The sequence below is a fragment of the Equus przewalskii genome, chromosome 1 (assembly GCF_037783145.1).
Source record: "Equus przewalskii isolate Varuska chromosome 1, EquPr2, whole genome shotgun sequence".
Taxonomy (NCBI): Eukaryota; Metazoa; Chordata; class Mammalia; order Perissodactyla; family Equidae; genus Equus; species Equus przewalskii.
Window position 1 is genome coordinate 160,641,761 of NC_091831.1, and position 17,139 is coordinate 160,658,899.

General features: G+C 58.5%; 2 protein-coding genes across 14 annotated transcripts in view; both read right to left on the reverse strand.

Annotated features, from left to right (window-relative positions):
• Positions 1-1,565: 1,565 nt before the first annotated feature.
• Positions 1,566-12,078, reverse strand: CDH24 (cadherin 24). The gene is made up of 13 exons (XM_070586615.1): positions 11,853-12,078; positions 9,994-10,298; positions 9,510-9,804; positions 9,205-9,324; positions 8,962-9,129; positions 8,340-8,527; positions 7,675-7,928; positions 6,562-6,698; positions 4,141-4,262; positions 3,948-4,059; positions 3,456-3,704; positions 1,965-2,953; positions 1,566-1,875 (listed from the first exon to the last, which is right to left on the reverse strand). Exons 2-12 carry the CDS (start codon positions 10,243-10,245, stop codon positions 2,454-2,456), a joined length of 2,397 nt encoding a protein of 798 aa, XP_070442716.1. The 5' UTR covers positions 10,246-10,298; positions 11,853-12,078; the 3' UTR covers positions 1,566-1,875; positions 1,965-2,453.
• An 857-nt stretch (positions 12,079-12,935) lies between these two features.
• The window catches only part of ACIN1 (apoptotic chromatin condensation inducer 1), a 32,339-nt gene continuing 28,135 nt past the window's right edge, over positions 12,936-17,139 (reverse strand). For all 13 annotated transcript variants that reach the window (XM_070586685.1, XM_070586667.1, XM_070586678.1 and 10 more), the window contains 7 exons: positions 16,505-16,646; positions 16,017-16,162; positions 15,527-15,634; positions 15,237-15,344; positions 14,686-15,010; positions 14,476-14,576; positions 12,936-13,866 (listed from right to left, as the gene is read on the reverse strand). In XM_070586685.1, the coding sequence (XP_070442786.1) occupies positions 13,540-13,866; positions 14,476-14,576; positions 14,686-15,010; positions 15,237-15,344; positions 15,527-15,634; positions 16,017-16,162; positions 16,505-16,646 (1,257 nt within the window). In that variant the 3' untranslated portion in view covers positions 12,936-13,539. The remainder of the gene's footprint in view (positions 13,867-14,475; positions 14,577-14,685; positions 15,011-15,236; positions 15,345-15,526; positions 15,635-16,016; positions 16,163-16,504; positions 16,647-17,139) is intronic.

Below are 17,139 nucleotides of genomic sequence, written 5' to 3' on the forward strand. Positions count from 1 at the left end.
AAAAGGTAGGGAGGGAGCGGTGTCCTGGAGCCTGGAGTTGCTGCCTGAGCCCAGCCAGAGGCTGGCTGGGAACTGCACGGTGCTCACTCCCCTGGGATGCTCTGCGCCCCTCCTTTTCCCATAAACCATAAACCAGGAAAGGAGGATTGAACCCAGGCAGAGGGCGGAACAGGAGGGGAGCCCCTCTTCCGTCTCCCTCTCTCATCACCTCCCTGCTTCTTTCCTTTCTCTTTTCCTTCCGTGGTCCTGCACCTCTTCACTCCTTTGACAGGTTCTGTCCTTCCAGGTGATGAGGTATTTGAGACCAGACATAAGCCCAAGGGTCTTGCTGACAAGCCTGTTTCCCTGTGCCCTGCTTTTCCCTCGAAGTTTAATGGGTTGGGGAGGATGGGAGGAGGGTGTTAGGGAGGCTGGGAGAGCAGGTGAAGGCCTGCGTCCCACTCCAGTGCACCCCTCACTACCTAGGAGCGGCCCAAGACTCAGTCCCTCCTTCTTTCCACTTGTTCCTGAAGGTTTGATGCAGACGTCAGGGTGAGACCAAAGGGGCAGAGATCTTGCCCGTCCTGCCCTGAATGGAAGCCCTTGTCCCTCTGACACCCTGCTTGGGGTGCTGCCTCCTTGTTGTCTCCTTCAGGGCACAGACAGCTGGCTCTCGCCTGGGCCTTTGGGCCGTCAGGGACCAGGCCTTGAGCAGAGTAAATAACTCTAGCACCGGAGCCGGGGGGAGGGGTCCTTGTTCTCCCACCACCTGGCTGCCCTCGCCTAATCAGGCAGACGTGGGAGGTGAGAGAGGACCTCTTTCCACAGAAGAGCTTTCCCCGATTGGATTGCCAACACCTCACACTGGGAGGGGAGGGTCACAGGGGCCTGTCCTGACCCACCTACTCGGGTCTCCAGGAGCCCTGCCTGGATTTCGGGGACCTGGGTGCTTATGCTGGTTCCTGGGTGGATTCTTTCCCGGCTCAGGGAGTGGCCGCTGAGAGATGCTCCCTCCCCCACCAGGTGACTTTGACTCAGCCCATCCACAGCCTGCCTGCCTGGTCCCTCTCCCGCCTCCTTTGTGCTCCATGAAGAGTAAGACCATGGCCTGGGGAGAATTCAGTGTGACTGTGCCATCTCACCCTGGCCCACCCTTCCCCCACTGGCACCACAGGCACCAGCAGGGACTGGCTTGTGCCTGTCCCTGTCCCTGCCACCCCCACCCACATTTTTTCTAGTCTACAACCCCCTTCCTCTCTTAGTCTTTTATCTCTTCTCAGTAGCTCTCATCCTCTACTTCTCCTTCCCACCCTCCCTTTGGGGCAATCCCCACATCTTAATTTCCTTGGACATTTGAGACCAACAGGGAGCCCAGAGAATTGATGGTGGCAGTGGGGGTACAAGTCACTATCTCCTTACTCCCTGAATAGAATCAACCCAAACTCTCCTCTGTGTGGAGGGACTTGAAGCAGATTACCCCCAAAGGAGGAGAATGGCCGAAGGGACAGGCTTGGGCCTCGCCTCCCGCCCTTTGGCACAGTAAAGCTGGACACAGAAACCTGAGTGCAGAAACAGGAAGCAGGGCTCCAGCTTTACAAAATAAAGTGTTTGTTTATTATGAAATTAGAGATGGAGGCCCCTCCCCTTCCTCCCTCTTTCCCCTTCCCCAGCTGCTCCCCCTTTCCTTCCCCTCCCCACCCCCTGGGGCATGGGAAGCACACAAGACAAAGCCCAGAGCTGGGAGGCCCAGGGTAGGTGAGAGCTGGGCAGAGCTCCAAGGAGCCCCCACTGGGGCTAGAGCTGTCGCCCTGGGAGGTGGGCTGGCTCCCTCTCTCTGCTGGAGGCCATGGAGCCAGGATGAGGCCATGAGTGATGGATGGAACCATGCGGGCAGGTCTGTAAAGACAGGAGAGCCTGGTTAGAGGTGGTGAGTCAGGGTGGGTTTCGGGCCACCCCTGTGCCCCACAGAGTCTAGGGGCACTGACCTGGGGCAGAACATCCCCTGCAGGAAGGTGGGCAGCAGTGGCCAGAAGTTTCTCTTGGTTTTGGGATGGACAACAAAGAAAACCAAAAAGCCAGTCACAGGGACCCAGAGAGAACGTGGGCAGATGTGGGCAGGAGACACACACAAAGCGTGTGTGTGGGCAAGGGAGACAGAGAGCGTGTGTGAGAGATTTAGAATCGGGGAGACAAAAAGAGAGCCACGGAGAAAGTGGAATCACAGTGAGAGGACAGATTCAGAGTCAGAGCCACACAGCCCAGACCCAGACAGGGAGCGTGGCAGACAGACACAGAGATCCCTGGAGAGAGACAGAGAGACGACTCAGGAGGAGGCAGGGAAGAAGGAGGTCGCCCTGGGGGAGCTTGGAGGAGGGACACGGGACGGGACGGGGCCCCTGGGCTGCTGCCGCCTGCCTGGACCCCGGGGGCCTCACTCAGAGGGCCTGTGCGGGCTGCCGCACCGCAGCGCGCGCTCAGGGGCCCGGGGGCTCCTTGACCCCGTACAGCTCGGCCAGCGTGCGGAAGAGCGGCCCCCAGTCGTCCAGCGGCTCGGCCGGGCCCGGGGCGCCGCCCGCCTCGCTGCCAGAGCCCAGGGAGCTGAGCGAGCCGCAGGAGGAGCCGCGGCCCTCGTAGCCGTACACTTGCACCGAGTCGTAGGGCGGCACGCTGGGGTCGTCGTCTGCCTCGCGCAGCCGCAGCGCCAGGAGCTGGGCCACGTCGGCGGGGCCGGGAGGCCTGGGCTGGCGCGGCGCCCGGGCCCGGGGCAGCACGTCGCGGCGCGCGGGCGGGCCGGGGGCCGGCAGCGCCGCCCCGTCGGGGTTCTGCAGGGCGCTGATGTCGAAGGCTTCCGTGTCCTCTTCGCCGCCGCCCTCGTCGTCGTAGGTGATGATGTTCTCGCGGACGTCCTCCTCCTCCAGCACCATCAGGGCTTCCTGCTTCTGCCGCCGCAGGGCCACGAAGAGCACCACCAGGGCTGGGGAGAGGCGCACACGGGCCGCTGAGCCCGGAGCACGCAGACGGTTTGGGACAGAGCGGGCAGTGTGGCCTAGGGGTGGCAAGCCCCGCGTTTGACATCTGGCAAGCCTCGTTTGAATCTTGACTTCACCCCTTACTCGCTGTGTGACCAGGGGAACCCTTTTGGCCCTTAGATTGCTTGTAGGGAAAACATATTTACCTCTTAGGGTTGTTAGAAGGATGAAATGAAACACCACAAGTGATGTGCCCAGCGCCACACGTGGCCCAGAGTCGGGGCTCAATAAACACTTTTTATGGCTTGTTCCAGTTATTATGGATTGGTATATCAGGGACATGAGGCCAGAGCTTTTTCCCTTGGACGCATCAGGCAGTGGGAACAGCCAGGCACAAGGGTTCCTTCAAGCCCTAGGATGGATTCCCCTATGTCCGGGTTCCTGGCTCCTCTCCATACCCACTCATGCCTGGACCCCACATCCGTGTCCCACTGTGGCCTGACTCACCAAGCAGGGTGCCCACACAGGTGACAATGGCAAGCAGGGCCCCGGTGCTGAGCCCAGCGGGTGAGAGCTGAGCCTCGGGCCAGCAGGACGCCACGGAGCCATCAGGCCGGCAGCGGCACACGCTGACAGTCACTGTGGCAGTGCTGCTCAGTGCTGGCTGCCCCCAGTCCCACAGTTCTATGGGAACCAGGTAGGGGGCCTGGCGGGGCGGAGCAGGGCGAGAGGGCAGCAGCAGGCTGGCGGAGCCATCTGTGGGAGAGGGAAGGTGTTGGGGCACCTCCTGGGACACTTTCCCAGTGGGGTCAGCGCAGCCCATTCAGACAGCTTTCCAGGGGGAAGGTTTGCAAAGAGCAAACGTGCAAATCGACATCTACCTTGTTGGGTGGAGCGCCCGGGAAGATGGGCAGGGCTCAGGCAGGCTGGGCGAGGGGGTGGTGGAGGAGGACAGGAGGACGGAGGCAGGCATGGGCATGGTTGCAGGAGGCCACCTACCTCGGTTGTCCCGGACAGTGAAGTTGGCATCAGGGCCCAGAGGACCTTGAAGGGAGACACGGCTACTGTTGCCGACTTCATCTCTGTCCAGGGCCCGGATGACCTGAATCAGCTGGGAGGGAGAAGAGAGGCCTTGTATGGAGTGGGCAGCTGGAGGTCTTGAGGTCCCAACCCCTCTGCCTCAGCGGCTCACCTGGCCAGGGGGTGCAGAATCACACACAAAGGTGTCGTAGGGCTCAGCCAGCTGGGGAGCATTGTCATTCTCATCCAGGGTCTGGATGGCCACTTGCACCCGGGAGGCCTGTGCGGAGCTGTCTGAAGCCAGAACACGAACACATACACCCCACACACGCACACACAACAGTTTATACACAACACACATGACGCATGGGTATGGATAGCACACGGAGCACATAGCACACACATGCAACATGCATGCAACATGCAAGTAGCAAACAGAGTTGTGAAATGAATGCAACAACACCAAGTGCATACAACATTCAGGTAGTACCCAAGATGTGTGCAGTACACAATAGCCATTCAATAGGAATGTGGCCCCCATGATATACACATACAATAACCCACACACAGGGCACATGCAGCATAAATAAAAGGCAGACAGAAGATGCAGACAGGACACACACAGACAACAGCCATGAAATATACAAATACATTCATACCATATATTCGATGTACACTCAGCATTTATAACAAATGCAACATCCATCAAGTGGATGTTTGATATATACAATGAATGCAGTGTTGCACCCCCCAGGGCCCAGAGAATGCATTTTCATACACGGCACCAGTGGGACACACACACATACACAGACAGACAGACACACACACACAAACACACATGCCCCATCAGAGGTCTGAGAGCTGTGGTGTAGCAATGAGCATCACTTAGAGTTGACCTTGGGAAGGGAGGAGCTGCATGATGCACAGGGTGCAAAGCAAGGCCAGCCTGGACACCACAGCCAGACACGGGTCCCCTCGTCATACATCCCTTCATCAGGTGGCTCCCACCACTCCCTGCCTTACTCCTCACTTGCCATCCAAGAAAGCATGGAAATCATGTATCCTGCCCACCCTGTTGCTCGCCTCTCCAAGGCTGAGCCCCCTGGTCCCTTTAGCCTTTCCCCCGGGCAGGGGGAGAGCTGGCTGGCCCTGGTGGAGGGGCTGAGGTCGCAGCCTGGGCAGAGGAGGCTGAGTGGGCTGCCTGGCTAAAGGGTCCGGGATACCCCAGAGACGAGGCGGGGCTGGGGTCCACTCCTTCACTGCAGTAAAGGCACAGGGCCTGCTAGTCGATATCGGGGTTTGAGTGGGGTTGCAGGATTTGGTGAGAGGGTCGGAAGACAGTGAAGGGAACACACACACACACACACACACAGGGCTACGTATACACAGGCAGCTGCAAACACACTATATATACACACATATACACACAGGGACATTCACACAGACAGACGCACATGCACTGCCATGTAAAGAAAAGTTGCACAGACGTGAACATGAACCCGTACACCTACAATGCCACACCCTGGAAAGGCAGTGTGGTGCAGTGGGTTACAGCTCAGGCGCCGCAGCCTGCCTGGTCCAATGGCTCCACCACTTCACAGCTGGGTAACCTTGGGAAGTTACTTAACTACTCTTTGCCTGAATTTCCTCATTTTAAAATGAGAAAATAATCATACTTCCCTCATAAAGTTGTGGTGATGCTTAAATGGATTAATCCACATTTGGTACTTAGAACAGTGCCTGATACACAAAAAGTAATAGTTATCTGTCCACGAACACTCACATACACAAAACAATATATACAAACAGCTGCTCGTACCTATTGCTATACACATCCAATTACACGTATACAAAATAACAGACATAGAATTCTACACGCTCAACTATATACACATATATGTCCAGTTATAGACATATACTCACAGATATATGTGTGTATTTTTCACACACATGGAGTTATATAAACAGGTAAGCACACACCCATGTGCACACACACATCTAGCCCGTCATTGACATGTACCAACATCTACACACTCAGTGACAACTCCCACAGACAGGACACACACAGCAAAGGTGGGGAGCCCTGGGCCTGAGCAGGGTGATGGGGAGGTTCACAGAGTAGGGGAGTTCTCCCTGCCTCTAAGGGCCAGGGCTGCCCAGAGGCTGGTGGGGACTGGGGACTGACAGGGGCCCCCCAGACAGCCCCCAGAGGAGGTGCCCAGCCCTTCCCCGGCCCCTGCCTCCAGCCTGAAGCAGAGAGTGGGCAGGGCAGGGTCTGCCAGGGTGCAGGTTGGGGTTCATTAGGGGCTGGGAGCTATTTGAGGTTAGGTTTATTTCTGGGTTGGGGAAAGTCAGGTATGGAGCGAATTTAAGGTCAGGGGAATGCTCAGGCAGACCCGCTGTGCCCAGCCCAGTCCAGCCCAGCCTAGGCGACGAGGAGGCCTGCCTGTTGGTGATGGTCCAGGCTGGGGACCCAGTGGCCGTACACTGGTGACAGTGTGATGGCAGTAACCGCCCCCACGCTCAGGGACAGCTCCTCTGCCAGGAGGCAGCTGCTTCACCTGGGCCTTCTGGGGGGCCCAGGACTCCTCACCGAGCTCTGTGGCCAGCACTGTGAGGTTGTGCCAGACCCGAGCCTCGCGGTCCAGGGGCACTGCCGTGCGGATGGTGCCGTCTTCGGGCTCGATGGAGAAGCAGCGCTCTGGGTCCGAGTGGGGGAGGATGGAGTATCTGGGGAAGACAGAGCCGAGCTGGGGGCTGAGCTGGGGGCAGGGCCAGAGCCTGCTGCTACCCTGCCCTCCTTTCTGTTCGCCTTGCTGGGCCTCATGGTTCATCTGGACAGAGGGCCCGAGCTTGTGGGGCAGAGCCTGCCCGCCCTGTGCACCCAGAGCCATATTTCACATCATCCCCTTAAAAGACGAACATCCGTGGAAGTCATCACCCTGATGCTCCTGTCCTAAGACTCAGAGGGACTGGGTTTTCTTGCTGAGGGGACAGTGACAGGTGGAAGTGGGAGGGGGTAAACACTGCTTCTCTTTCAGACTTCTGGCCTGTTCTGGGGACCCAGGGACCAGTGTTCTAGGTCTGCCTGCTCTGCCTCAGACCAACTGTGTGACCTTGGGCAAATCATTTAACCTGTTTACTCAACTACCAAATGGGACGGACACCAGCACCTCCTGAAGTGCTGTGACAGGGATGCTGGCGGGCCGTGGAAAGAGTGGCTCCACTGGAGGCCGACAAGTCTGGATTTGGATCCCAGCTCTGCAACTTACTAACGGTGTGACCTTGGGCAAGTTACTTAACCTCTCAGGGCCTAACCTCTAAAACAACTGGTGATGACAATGCCCACTTCAGAGAGCAGTTGTGAGCATTAAATGTTACCAAGTGGGTAAAACATGCAGCGCTGTGGGAGGGATCAATAGTGATAGCGATCAATTGATCAGTCACACTCATCAGAAGAGATGACATCTGCTCAGACTGCCACTGGGAGGCGCCACTCTGATCCACCCAGAGGGATGGGGAGAGTCAGGGGGTGGTTAGCCAGGTCCTCCAGCCTTCCCCTGGCCCCCAGAGCCGCAGGGAGGGAGACCTCTGCCAGGAGGGGAGTGTGATTTGCAGTAAGAGGGGCACATCCTTGGGTGGGAATAGCCTGCTCTGGGCTCCTTCCCGGAGGCCAGGCCCTGCTCCAGCCCATCCCCCAGCTCACCTGATTGGACTGGCCGGGGAGTCCAGGTCAGCGGCTGAGACCTGGCCCACCAGGGTCCCGGGAGCCTTGTTCTCGGGCACTGCCAGGTGGTAGGCAGCCTGGGTGAAGGCAGGTGGCTCTGGGGCATCCTGCACAGCCACGCGCACGGAGGCCACGTCCTTGAAGGGCCCTCGCCGCAGGTAGGCTGGGTCGATGAGTGTGTTGGTGGCCTCCACACGGAAAGAGTAGGAGCGACGGGTCTCAAAGTCTAGAGGCTGTGGTGAGGGGAGATGAGTGGCTGAGGTGTGTGGAAACCAGGGCAGGCCCAGGCTCCTGGAAGGTGAGGAGTCCCTTCCCCACACGCATCCAACGCCCCGCCCTCCTGAGAGGAGAAGCGGGCAGCTGGGGGCAGTGCCCAGCTGGTGAGGGTGGGGGCAGATTACTTAGTCAGTAGCCTAGGTCTGCCCCCAGCTCCCTCACAGACTTGATATGTGAAAGTCTTGAGCAAGTCACTCAGACCCCCCTTCTGGGCGCCAGGCCCTCATCTGTAAGATGAGGAGATGCCTGTGATCTCTGAGCTCCAGCACAGGGGTCCTGAGTCTGTTCTTGACCAGTTAGAAGCGTGTACCACAGGGCAGGAGGCAGGCATGAGGGAGTCCACAAGCGTTAGCAGACAGGAGGCTAACCTTGCGGATAGTGAGGAGCCCGTCTCGACCTTGGGAGTCTGTGCTGATGCTGAAGGCCTCGGACCCCTCCCCATCCAGGATGCTGTATGCCATGAGGGCGTTGTCCCCCAGGTCTGGGTCCTGGGCCCGCAGCCGGCCCACCAGGGTGCCCGGCCCAGCCGTCTCCACCACGGAGAACTGGTAAAGGCCTTGGAGGTGGAAGGAGGGGAGACATTCTTAGAGAGATTCCCAGCCCTCCTCCCTCCCCCAGCATCCCCCACTCCTGCCTGGATGGGGGAGGGGTGGGGAAGAATGGCTTCTCCAGGGGTTGAAGGGGTGGGGTGGTCAAAGGATAGCTCAGGTGGGGGCTGGCCCCGTGGCCGAGTGGTTAAGTTCGCGCGCTCCGCTGCAGGCGGCCCAGTGTTTCATCAGTTCGAATCCTGGGCGCGGACATGGCACTGCTCATCAGACCACGCTGAGGCAGCGTCCCACATGCCACAACTAGAAGAACCCACAATGAAGAATACACAACTATGTACTGGGGGCTTTGGGGAGAAAAAGGAAAAAATAAAATCTTTAAAAAAAAAAATTAAAAAAAAAAAAAAAAAAAAAGGATAGCTCAGGTGGAGCCCTGGCCCCTTACTCTGAGGGAACTTGGGGGGGTTGTCATTGACATCGCTGAGGGTGACCGTCACTGTAGTGCTGCCCGACAGCCCCCCCATGTGGCCGCCCATGTCCTTGGCCTGAATCACCACCAAGAACTCCTCCTGTGTCTCCCGGTCCATGTTGGGGATGGCGGTGCGCACCACTCCTAGGGAGAGATGCTGGGTCAGGGGGTGCTGGGTACCACGGCCGTCTCCACCAGGCTCCTGACCTCTATCCTCACCAGTCTGGGGGTCCACAGAGAAGAAAGGCAGTCCGTCCAGCACGGTGTACACCAGCTTGGCGCTGTTCCCGTAGCTGGGGTCATCGGCATCGTGAGCAGTCACCTGGATCACTGATGTCCCTGTGGGGGATCCCGGCACCCCACTCAGCAGGGGCAGGGAAGGTGGGGAAGAACAGTAGATGAAGGGGACCCAGACTTGAGCTGGGCTGCAGGAGGTGGAGTCGGGGGCAGAAAGCAACGGGGAAAGGAGAGGTGAGGGTGCTCCAGGAGACGGGATCCAGGACATTCAGAGTTGGGGCGCTCACCAACATTGGACATCTCGGGCACTGTGGCGTGGTAGGGCCCGAGGGGAAAGATGGGTGGATTGTCGTTGATGTCTTGCACCTTGATGATGAACTCTGACGGGGGCTCCAGGGGCCGGTTGGAGGCTCGGTCCACGGCTTGGGCCAGTAGCACGTACTGTGCCTTCTCCTCCCGGTCTAGGCTCTTCGTGACATGAATGTTGCCTGTGGCCTCGTCAATCACAAATACGGTGCCTGCCCCTTCCCCTGTCAGCAGGTACTTGGTGCGGCCCTCACCCCTGTCCACATCCGAGTGCAGCTGTAGGGATCAGGGAAATATGGCAGCAGGTTCCAAGCACAGGGACAGAAGGTTAAAGAGTCCGAGTCTAGGATCGGGTGAAGTGTTGGGAGTCCTGAGGGACCAAGGTCACTGAAGAGTGAGGAAGGCGGAGGGCAGGGCCTAAGGGCCTCAGGACTCAGGGCAGACATGGGAGGGGCCAGTCCTTACCTTGCCAATAAGGACAGGCTCTGGACCGGCATATTCCTCAATGACAAAGAACTGGTTCCACACCCAGCTCCTTCGGGTCCGCAGCAGTGCAGCTCCTGGGCTCCCACGGGACCCTGCCCAGGCCCGTGCTGGGGCTGCCAGGCGCCCCATGCAGCCCCAGCCACCCAGCCAGGCCAGCAGGAACCTCACTAGGCCCCACATGTTTGGGCTCCAGCCAGGGCTCTGTTCACTGCCCCCGGGGCGCTGAGGCATGAGCTGGCTGGGCAGAGGGGCAGATGCACTGGGGTTACCCCATGGATCCACACCTGCAGGACAGGTAGCTGTTCAGGGTCAAGGAAATCCTTAACCCTTCCCCTTCACCAAAGTTAGATGCTGAAAATGCAGACCTCCAAGGAACCAGACACCCCACTGCCCAGAACCCAGACTAAGGCAGAGCAGACAGTCTGATCCTTCCCTCCACCCAGGCTCGCCTGTATTCACCTCCAGCCCTCCAAGCTGATAAATCTCCAGCCAGTCAACTCTGAGTGGAGAAGCTGGGGAAGAAAACAGGAGAGGGGATGCTGGGAGCACTGGGAACCCCAAATCTGGCCCCTGTCCTCCCAGATTGGGCATGCAGTGAGGGGGTTGGAGGCGATGGGCGCTACCAGGGAAAAGGCTTAAAATCCAGGGGTTGAGATTCATGGAGGTGTGGCCTCAGGGTGTCTAGAGTCAGGCTAAGAGATGACAAGCAGTGCAGCCTAAGACAGGCCCGTGAAAGTCCCTCCTCCACGGGGAACCCCACCTCTCCAGAACCAGCCCCCAGCCCACACTGCCAGCTGAAGTCCTTGATGGGGGACCGGGCTCATGAGGCAAAGCGGGGGCCAGAGCTGAAAGAAGAGGGAGTAGAGTTGGGGGCAGGGCCAGGAGCCTGGGGAGGGGGAGCAGAGGCAGACCCAGACGCCAGAGACACAGCGTGACTGAGGGTGAGACCAAGACTCAGGGACTGTCCGGCAGAGCCGGAGACAGAATGGCAGCAAGAGACAGAAGGAAAGAGACCAAAGGAGGCAGCTGGGCGTCTGCAAGGCAGAGAGGAGTCACAGGTACCAGGTTTGGGGAGGGGGAGTGGGTGGGGGGCCGCATAGGGGCTTTCTTCCCGTGTGATGGGCAGGCAGGGGCAGCCCTCAGCTGCGGGGGTCAGACCAGGCCGCCGGAACTTCATTCTGCGAGAGGGGGCAGCCAGGAGGGGCTGCGCGGAGGGAGCTAGGGAGAGGACCCTTCCCACTGTGTCTCTTCCTGGGGGGGGGGGACCCCTCAGGTAGCTGTGGCTGCGCCCCTCCTCCCCTAGAGCAGACACACTCTTGACAGTCCTTTCCCTCCCGGGGGTAGAGGGAAGCCAGAGGGAAGCCGGGGAGCAGAGAGGGAGGCGGGACGAGGGGAGAAGGAAAGGGATAGAGGAGTGGGAAACAGGATAGCGGGAACGGGAGAGGAGAGGAGAGGAGGGGACAGGGGAGGCAAGGAGAGCGGGAAAAGGAAAAGAGGAAGACAGGAAAGGAGAGAAAGGTAGAGGCAGAAAAAGGTAGAGGAAGAGGAGATGGAGAAAGATAGCAAGAGGGAGAGAAGGGTTGGGGAGACAGAGGGAAGGGGCAGAGAAGGCAAACAGGCAGAGAGAAGGCAGGGTGAAGAGAAATCAAGGGAGAGGAAAATGGGAGAAAGAGGGAGAGAGGTGCGAGGGAAGAAGGGAAAGAGGCAGAGCGCGGGAGAAGGGAGCCGGCAGTGGCTCCCAGCCGCGGAGCGCACCGCTCGGAAGACACCCGCAGCTGCGGGCCCCCTGCTGCCCCTCCGCGATCCCTGACCCCGGGCTCCGGGGCAGTCGTCCTTACCTGGCTGTGCCGAGGGGCCCAGCCCGGCGGGGAGCGCCCCCGCCCGCCTCCGCCGCCGGGTCCCGGGGGCGCAGCCCCGAGCCGAAGCGAGCGGGCGCCGCGGCTCCGCTGCAGGTCTGAGCGGCCCCGGCGAGAACAAGGGAGCGAGACGGAGGGGGCGGGGGAAGGAGGCTCCGCCTGCGGAGGAGCGAGGCGGCCCCGCGCCGCGCGGGAGAGGAGAGCCCAGCCTCCGACCCTCCCCGGCCAGCTCGGGCCGCGCGGCGGGGGCGGGGGCGGCGCGTGGCTCCCGCCCCCTCGGCGCTGCCGGGCCGCCGGGCGCATACAGATGCGACGCCCCTCCCGGGCCGGCCCGCAGCGCCCGGCGGGCACTCGGGCGGGAGAACGGCCAGGCCACGGCGCCCGGCCGTTTCCGAAGAGCTGGCGGGGAGGGAGCCCGGGAGGCGCGAAGCGGCCCGCACGGCCCCCGCAGCGGTGCCCCCAGCGGAGGGCGAGCGCGCGGTGAGGCGGCGAATGAGGGGCCCACTGCGGACAGGCCTGGCTCCCCGCCCCCGGACCAGCTTTTGGGGCTGGTGTGGACCACGGCGGCAGCATTTTGGGAGCCCAGGCAGGGCACGGTAGCTGGCCGGCTAGGCTGCGCTTAAGGACGGCAGAAGGGTCCAGAGTCCGCGGGCTGGGCCCAAGGAACAGGGACCCAGGCGCGACATCTGCGGGAGAGCGCGGAGGCGGGGAGTGGAGCGTTTTGGGGAAGCTCATTTACTGGCGCCTACTAAGCGAGCGGCTGCCGCCCCCTGGTGGCAATTGTGGGAAGCACCTTGAAGGTGGTGGACGGGAGACCAAAATGCCTCTAGCACGGACCATGAACAGGGAACCTGACGCTCTTCCCAGGGGTCTTTCCCTCTACCCTGCAGGGAGGAAGAGCCACAGTTGTGGTGTGGTTAGAGCCAAGGCAGGGATGGAGGGGGGCAGTCCCGGATCCAGGAAGCAGCAGCCTAAGTCAGTGTATGGAATGGAAGCGATGCTGGCTCCACGCCACAACCCTCTTAATTCCATTTGGCCTGCACAAGGAAAGCCACTCACACATAGTTAAAACTAAGTCAGATTTTTATTATTTTCCATAGACCACATCATTTAATAATAAAAAAAATAAAAATAAAAATTGAACGAAAGGAAAAGGTGGATATAAAGTGGAACCGGTGGGCAGGAGGCAAGGGCTGCAGGACAGAGACTGGGAACTGCAGGGGCCCTGGGACTCAGGAGGAGATGCTGATTCAGCTCATAGGTGACCCAGTCCTGGCCCCGGCTGTTCCCAAGAGGGTTGTGAGTGCCCAAAGGAGGTGGTGAACAGGATGGAGGAAAAGTGAAAGAGGTTTGGGGCTCCTAGCTGTTCCCCACCTCTGGGCCAACCACGTCCCTCCCTAACCTAGCTCTTCCCTCTCACAGACTTAACGATGGGGAATGAGAGGGAGGAAAGGGCTAAGTCCCAAGAGATAGGCTATGGGGGTGGGGGGCGGATGGCCACTGCTCCATTTGGTATATGGGGACAGGTGGCAGCCATACGACAGCACTGGGCAAATGGTGTGAGAGACCCCTGGTTCCAGGGTGGAGGTGATTGTACCTATCCCTCTGTGGCCTTGAACCCCCCGGGGCAGGTGGCCGGTGCCCACAGCTCTCCCTAGTGTTCTCCCAGCTAGCGGCGCCCGCCCCGGTCCCGCACAGGTGTGCTCCGACTCCGGCTCCTGCTGTGGCGCTTGGTGTCTCTGCGGTCCCTCTCCCTGCCTCGCTCGCGGTCCCTTTCCCTATCCCGCTCTCGATCCCCCCTGTCCCGCTCCCTGTCCCGCTCTCTCTCCCTGTCCCTCTCTCGGCTGTGCTCCCGCCGCTTCTCCCGCTCCAGCTGTCGGGTCCGTTCCCGCTCTGCTTCCTTCTCCCGCTCCTTCTGCTCTTCTTCTTCCTGCTCCTTTCGCCGCTTCTCGCGCTCCTTGGCCCGTTCAGCCCGCTCGGCCTCCTTCTGGACAATCTGTTGCAGGCAGGAAAGGCAGAGAACAGGCACCTGAGCCCTGCATGCGGCAGTCCCGCTTGGTCTATCTGCACCTGGACCCCGCACTCCTGGTTCAGGGTCACTGTGAGCTTTGCTGTTAAGCAGGAAGTGGGGGGTGGGGGTGAGGGTGGGGCTCAGCAGTCACATCTGTCCTTGCCTCTGGTATTTTCCTAGCTACTTAGATAGGAACAAATCTCTTTACTCTAGTTGAGTAGCGTAAGCCTAAAATTCCCAAAAGGCCCATCACAAAGAAACAAATTTAAAAAGCAGAGAAATGGATGAGTTTACAAAACACGGATGGCTCAGCTAACTAAAATCAATTTCCATGAAGTGATGCTGGCTCAGCCAGCTTCCTATGATCCACACAGAGTCCCCGGTCTCTGTGTCTCCCTTCACTTTCTTGGGTTTGGCTTCCCTACAGCAGACTCATCAGCTGGTTCTTAAAACTGCCTCTGAGATGCTCAGTTCCTTCCCTCGTTATCCTAAGCCGATACCTGGGCCCACTCACTCTCATGGGCCTAAGACTCCCCCTTGCTCTGCCCCTTTGCCTGATGCAGCTCTGAGCAGGGCAGGAAGGCGGGCACTCACCTGGCTGTCAGTCAGCGGGAGCCAATAGATGCAGGGAGCTGCCTTGGTCTTCCGGAAAAGGTCGTCCAGAAGCTTGGCAGGTGGTTCCTCCTGAGCTTTCTCTGAGGGGGAAGAAAGTGAGTCAGACTTGATGCCTATGACTCTGTGCCCATCCCACCTGAGTCCCTCTCCCACCTACCAGTGGGTATGGGCGCCCTCAAGGCTAAGTACCTTTCTTCTCACTCTTCTTTTCTTTAGACTTCGCACGTTCCTTGCGGCGGCGGTCACGGGACCGAGATCGGGAACGGGGCCCTTCTCGAACTTTGTCCCGATCCCATTCACGCTCTGATCGAGTTCGCTCCCGCCGCTCCATTTCCCGTTCCCGCTCTGCCCACTGTTCCCGCACTGCCCGCTCCTGCTCCCTCTGCTCTGCCCGGGGATGCTGTGGTGGCTGGGCTGGGGGTGGGGGTGGGGGGTGCAGGGGCCGAGGAACCCCCTGCTCCTCTGTCTTAGTTTCAGAGGGACGGTCCACCAAGAGGCCTCGGCGATAATCCAGCTGTGGGCAGAGGAACAACGACAGTCAGGATGGAGATGACATCCCTCCCACTGAAGCAGCCCAGGAAACAGGGCACAGAGACTTTGGAGCCAGGGTTCAACTCAAGGAACCGAAGGGGAGGGAGAAGGAATCCCAGTGACTGCAGGTTTGGCCAGGATCTCAGCTGGAATCTAGCAGATAACAGCTGCCCCTCCCCTCCCTTCCTTCCTTTTCCCAGGTTTCTTACCTCATCTTGCTCAGCGTAGTCAGCACAAAGGAATTTGGGATTGGACTGGGGCCACTTGACCCCATGTAGAGCAGTGCGGGTGGCAACTGCTTCCTCTACTGTTGAGTACTGGTGGAGCAAGGGAGAAGACAGAGGGTCACGACGGACCTACAGTCCCTCCCACTGGCCACAGTGCCCTCAAATCTGCCCACGCTGGTCAAAAAAGGAAGCATATGCCACAACCTAGAGAATGAGCTTCCTGCCCTCACCGTTACAAAGCAGTGCCTCACCGTTACAAAGCAGTGCCTCACCGTTACAAAGCAGTGGGATTTGATCTTGTCAATCCAGAAGGCCTCTTCCACCAGAGTTCCTGTACGGCCCAGCAATTCCTTCAGTTGGCCTAAAGTGAAAGGACGAACCTGCCAATGAAAATAGTTTTAGGGTCTTGCAGAAGGCAAGAACGATGCGCATATCACTAGTCTCAAGATGTCCCAAGCCACTGTCACAGGAGTTCAGCTTCGAAGTCTGGATGAGGGCAGAGAGGTTAGGAACCCTCTAGTAGGAAGGGGAAAAGAGTGGTAACACTGAGACATTATGTGCCAGGCCCTAGGCAAATCCTCAAGACGGCCCTGCGGGCTGACGCTTTTCTCAGATGAGGAGACAGGTGTGAGGTGAAGTAACTTGCTCAGAGTCGATGAGCGAGCAGCTGGCACATCCAGGTGTTGAACCTAAGAAGCAGGAGCCCGAAGCTCAAGCTCTTAACCACTAAACAAGGCTGCACTGTGGGAAAGGACGACTTACCAGATTGGAGATGTGGACGATGTTACTGATCTTGCCCCGGGGTGGGGAGGGCACCTGAGCAGTTCGGACTGGGTCATCAATTGTAATGGAAACTCCAGACTTCTGCTGGCTAATGGAACGTCGAGTTAAGGTGTCTCCTAAAGTCACTATCGAATAGAGCACACGAATGGTTTTCAGTAGGGAGCCGGGCTGGCTCTTCCACCACCAATAGGACTGTTACTCCTACCGAGCAGTCGCTCTTCCATCTACATGTGCTGCAGACCTAGCAAGAGCAAGGCACTGTCTAGGCTAATCTCCTCAATAGGAGATTCAAGGATTAAACAGATTTGAACCCAGCCCTCAAGTAGCTTAACAAGGAGAGGGAGATAAGACAGATATGTAAACACTGTAATACAAGGCAGGAAACATTAAATGCTTTAGGAGAGGTCCAAATAAAGTGCTCTGGAATTCAGGGAGCTGCATGACTTTCCACTCAATGCTTCACCCACCTTTCTTTACTTCATGCTCCACAGGTGGGGGCAAGGCCACCTCTACTGAAACCTGGGGAGGTATAGGGGGTTCTGCCTCAGGCTCCTTCTCTTCTTCCTCCTCTTCCCTCTGCCCATTCTCCTGGCCCTCTGCAGGTACTACCTGTAAGGTATCAGATAATGGAGGGATTCTTACAGACCAACTAGCACATTCTTTTCAGCTCCTGGCTTCCTGGTGAGAGAGGGCAGTACAGTCAACCTAGCATGTTCCTTCCATCAGGGAAAGATTTCATTACTAAGTGCACCTCCCCCAGACCCTGGGATTGTTAATGCCTCAGCTCTTCCATAAGGAAAACTAAGGCAGGAGTCGGCACATTTCAAATTTTTTCTTACAGGGCAAGACAGTAAATTATTTTAGGCTTTGTGACCCATACAGTTTCTGTTGCAACTATTCAAGTCTGACATTATAGCACTCAAGCAGCCACAGACAAGAGAAAATAAACTGGTGTGCCTGTGTTCTAATAAAATTTTATTTATTATAGACAACAGGCTGGATGTGGTTGCCTGCTGACCCCGAATAGGGCGAATTAACCCAACCCCCTGCACAGATGGGAGCCTTCCCTTCTAGGACTCCACCTTAGCCCTCAGTTGCCTGC

Excerpts from the sequence above, each read along its gene's own strand:
- CDH24 (XM_070586615.1), bottom strand. The coding sequence starts at position 10,245 with ATGCCTCAGCGCCCCGGGGGCAGTGAACAGAGCCCTGGCTGGAGCCCA. Across the intron at positions 8,528-8,961 it reads CCCCCCCAAGTTCCCTCAGA|GCCTTTACCAGTTCTCCGTG; the intron begins GTAAGGGGCCAG and ends TCCACCTCCAAG. Across the intron at positions 7,929-8,339 it reads GGCTCCTCACTATCCGCAAG|CCTCTAGACTTTGAGACCCG; the intron begins GTTAGCCTCCTG and ends CCCTCACCACAG.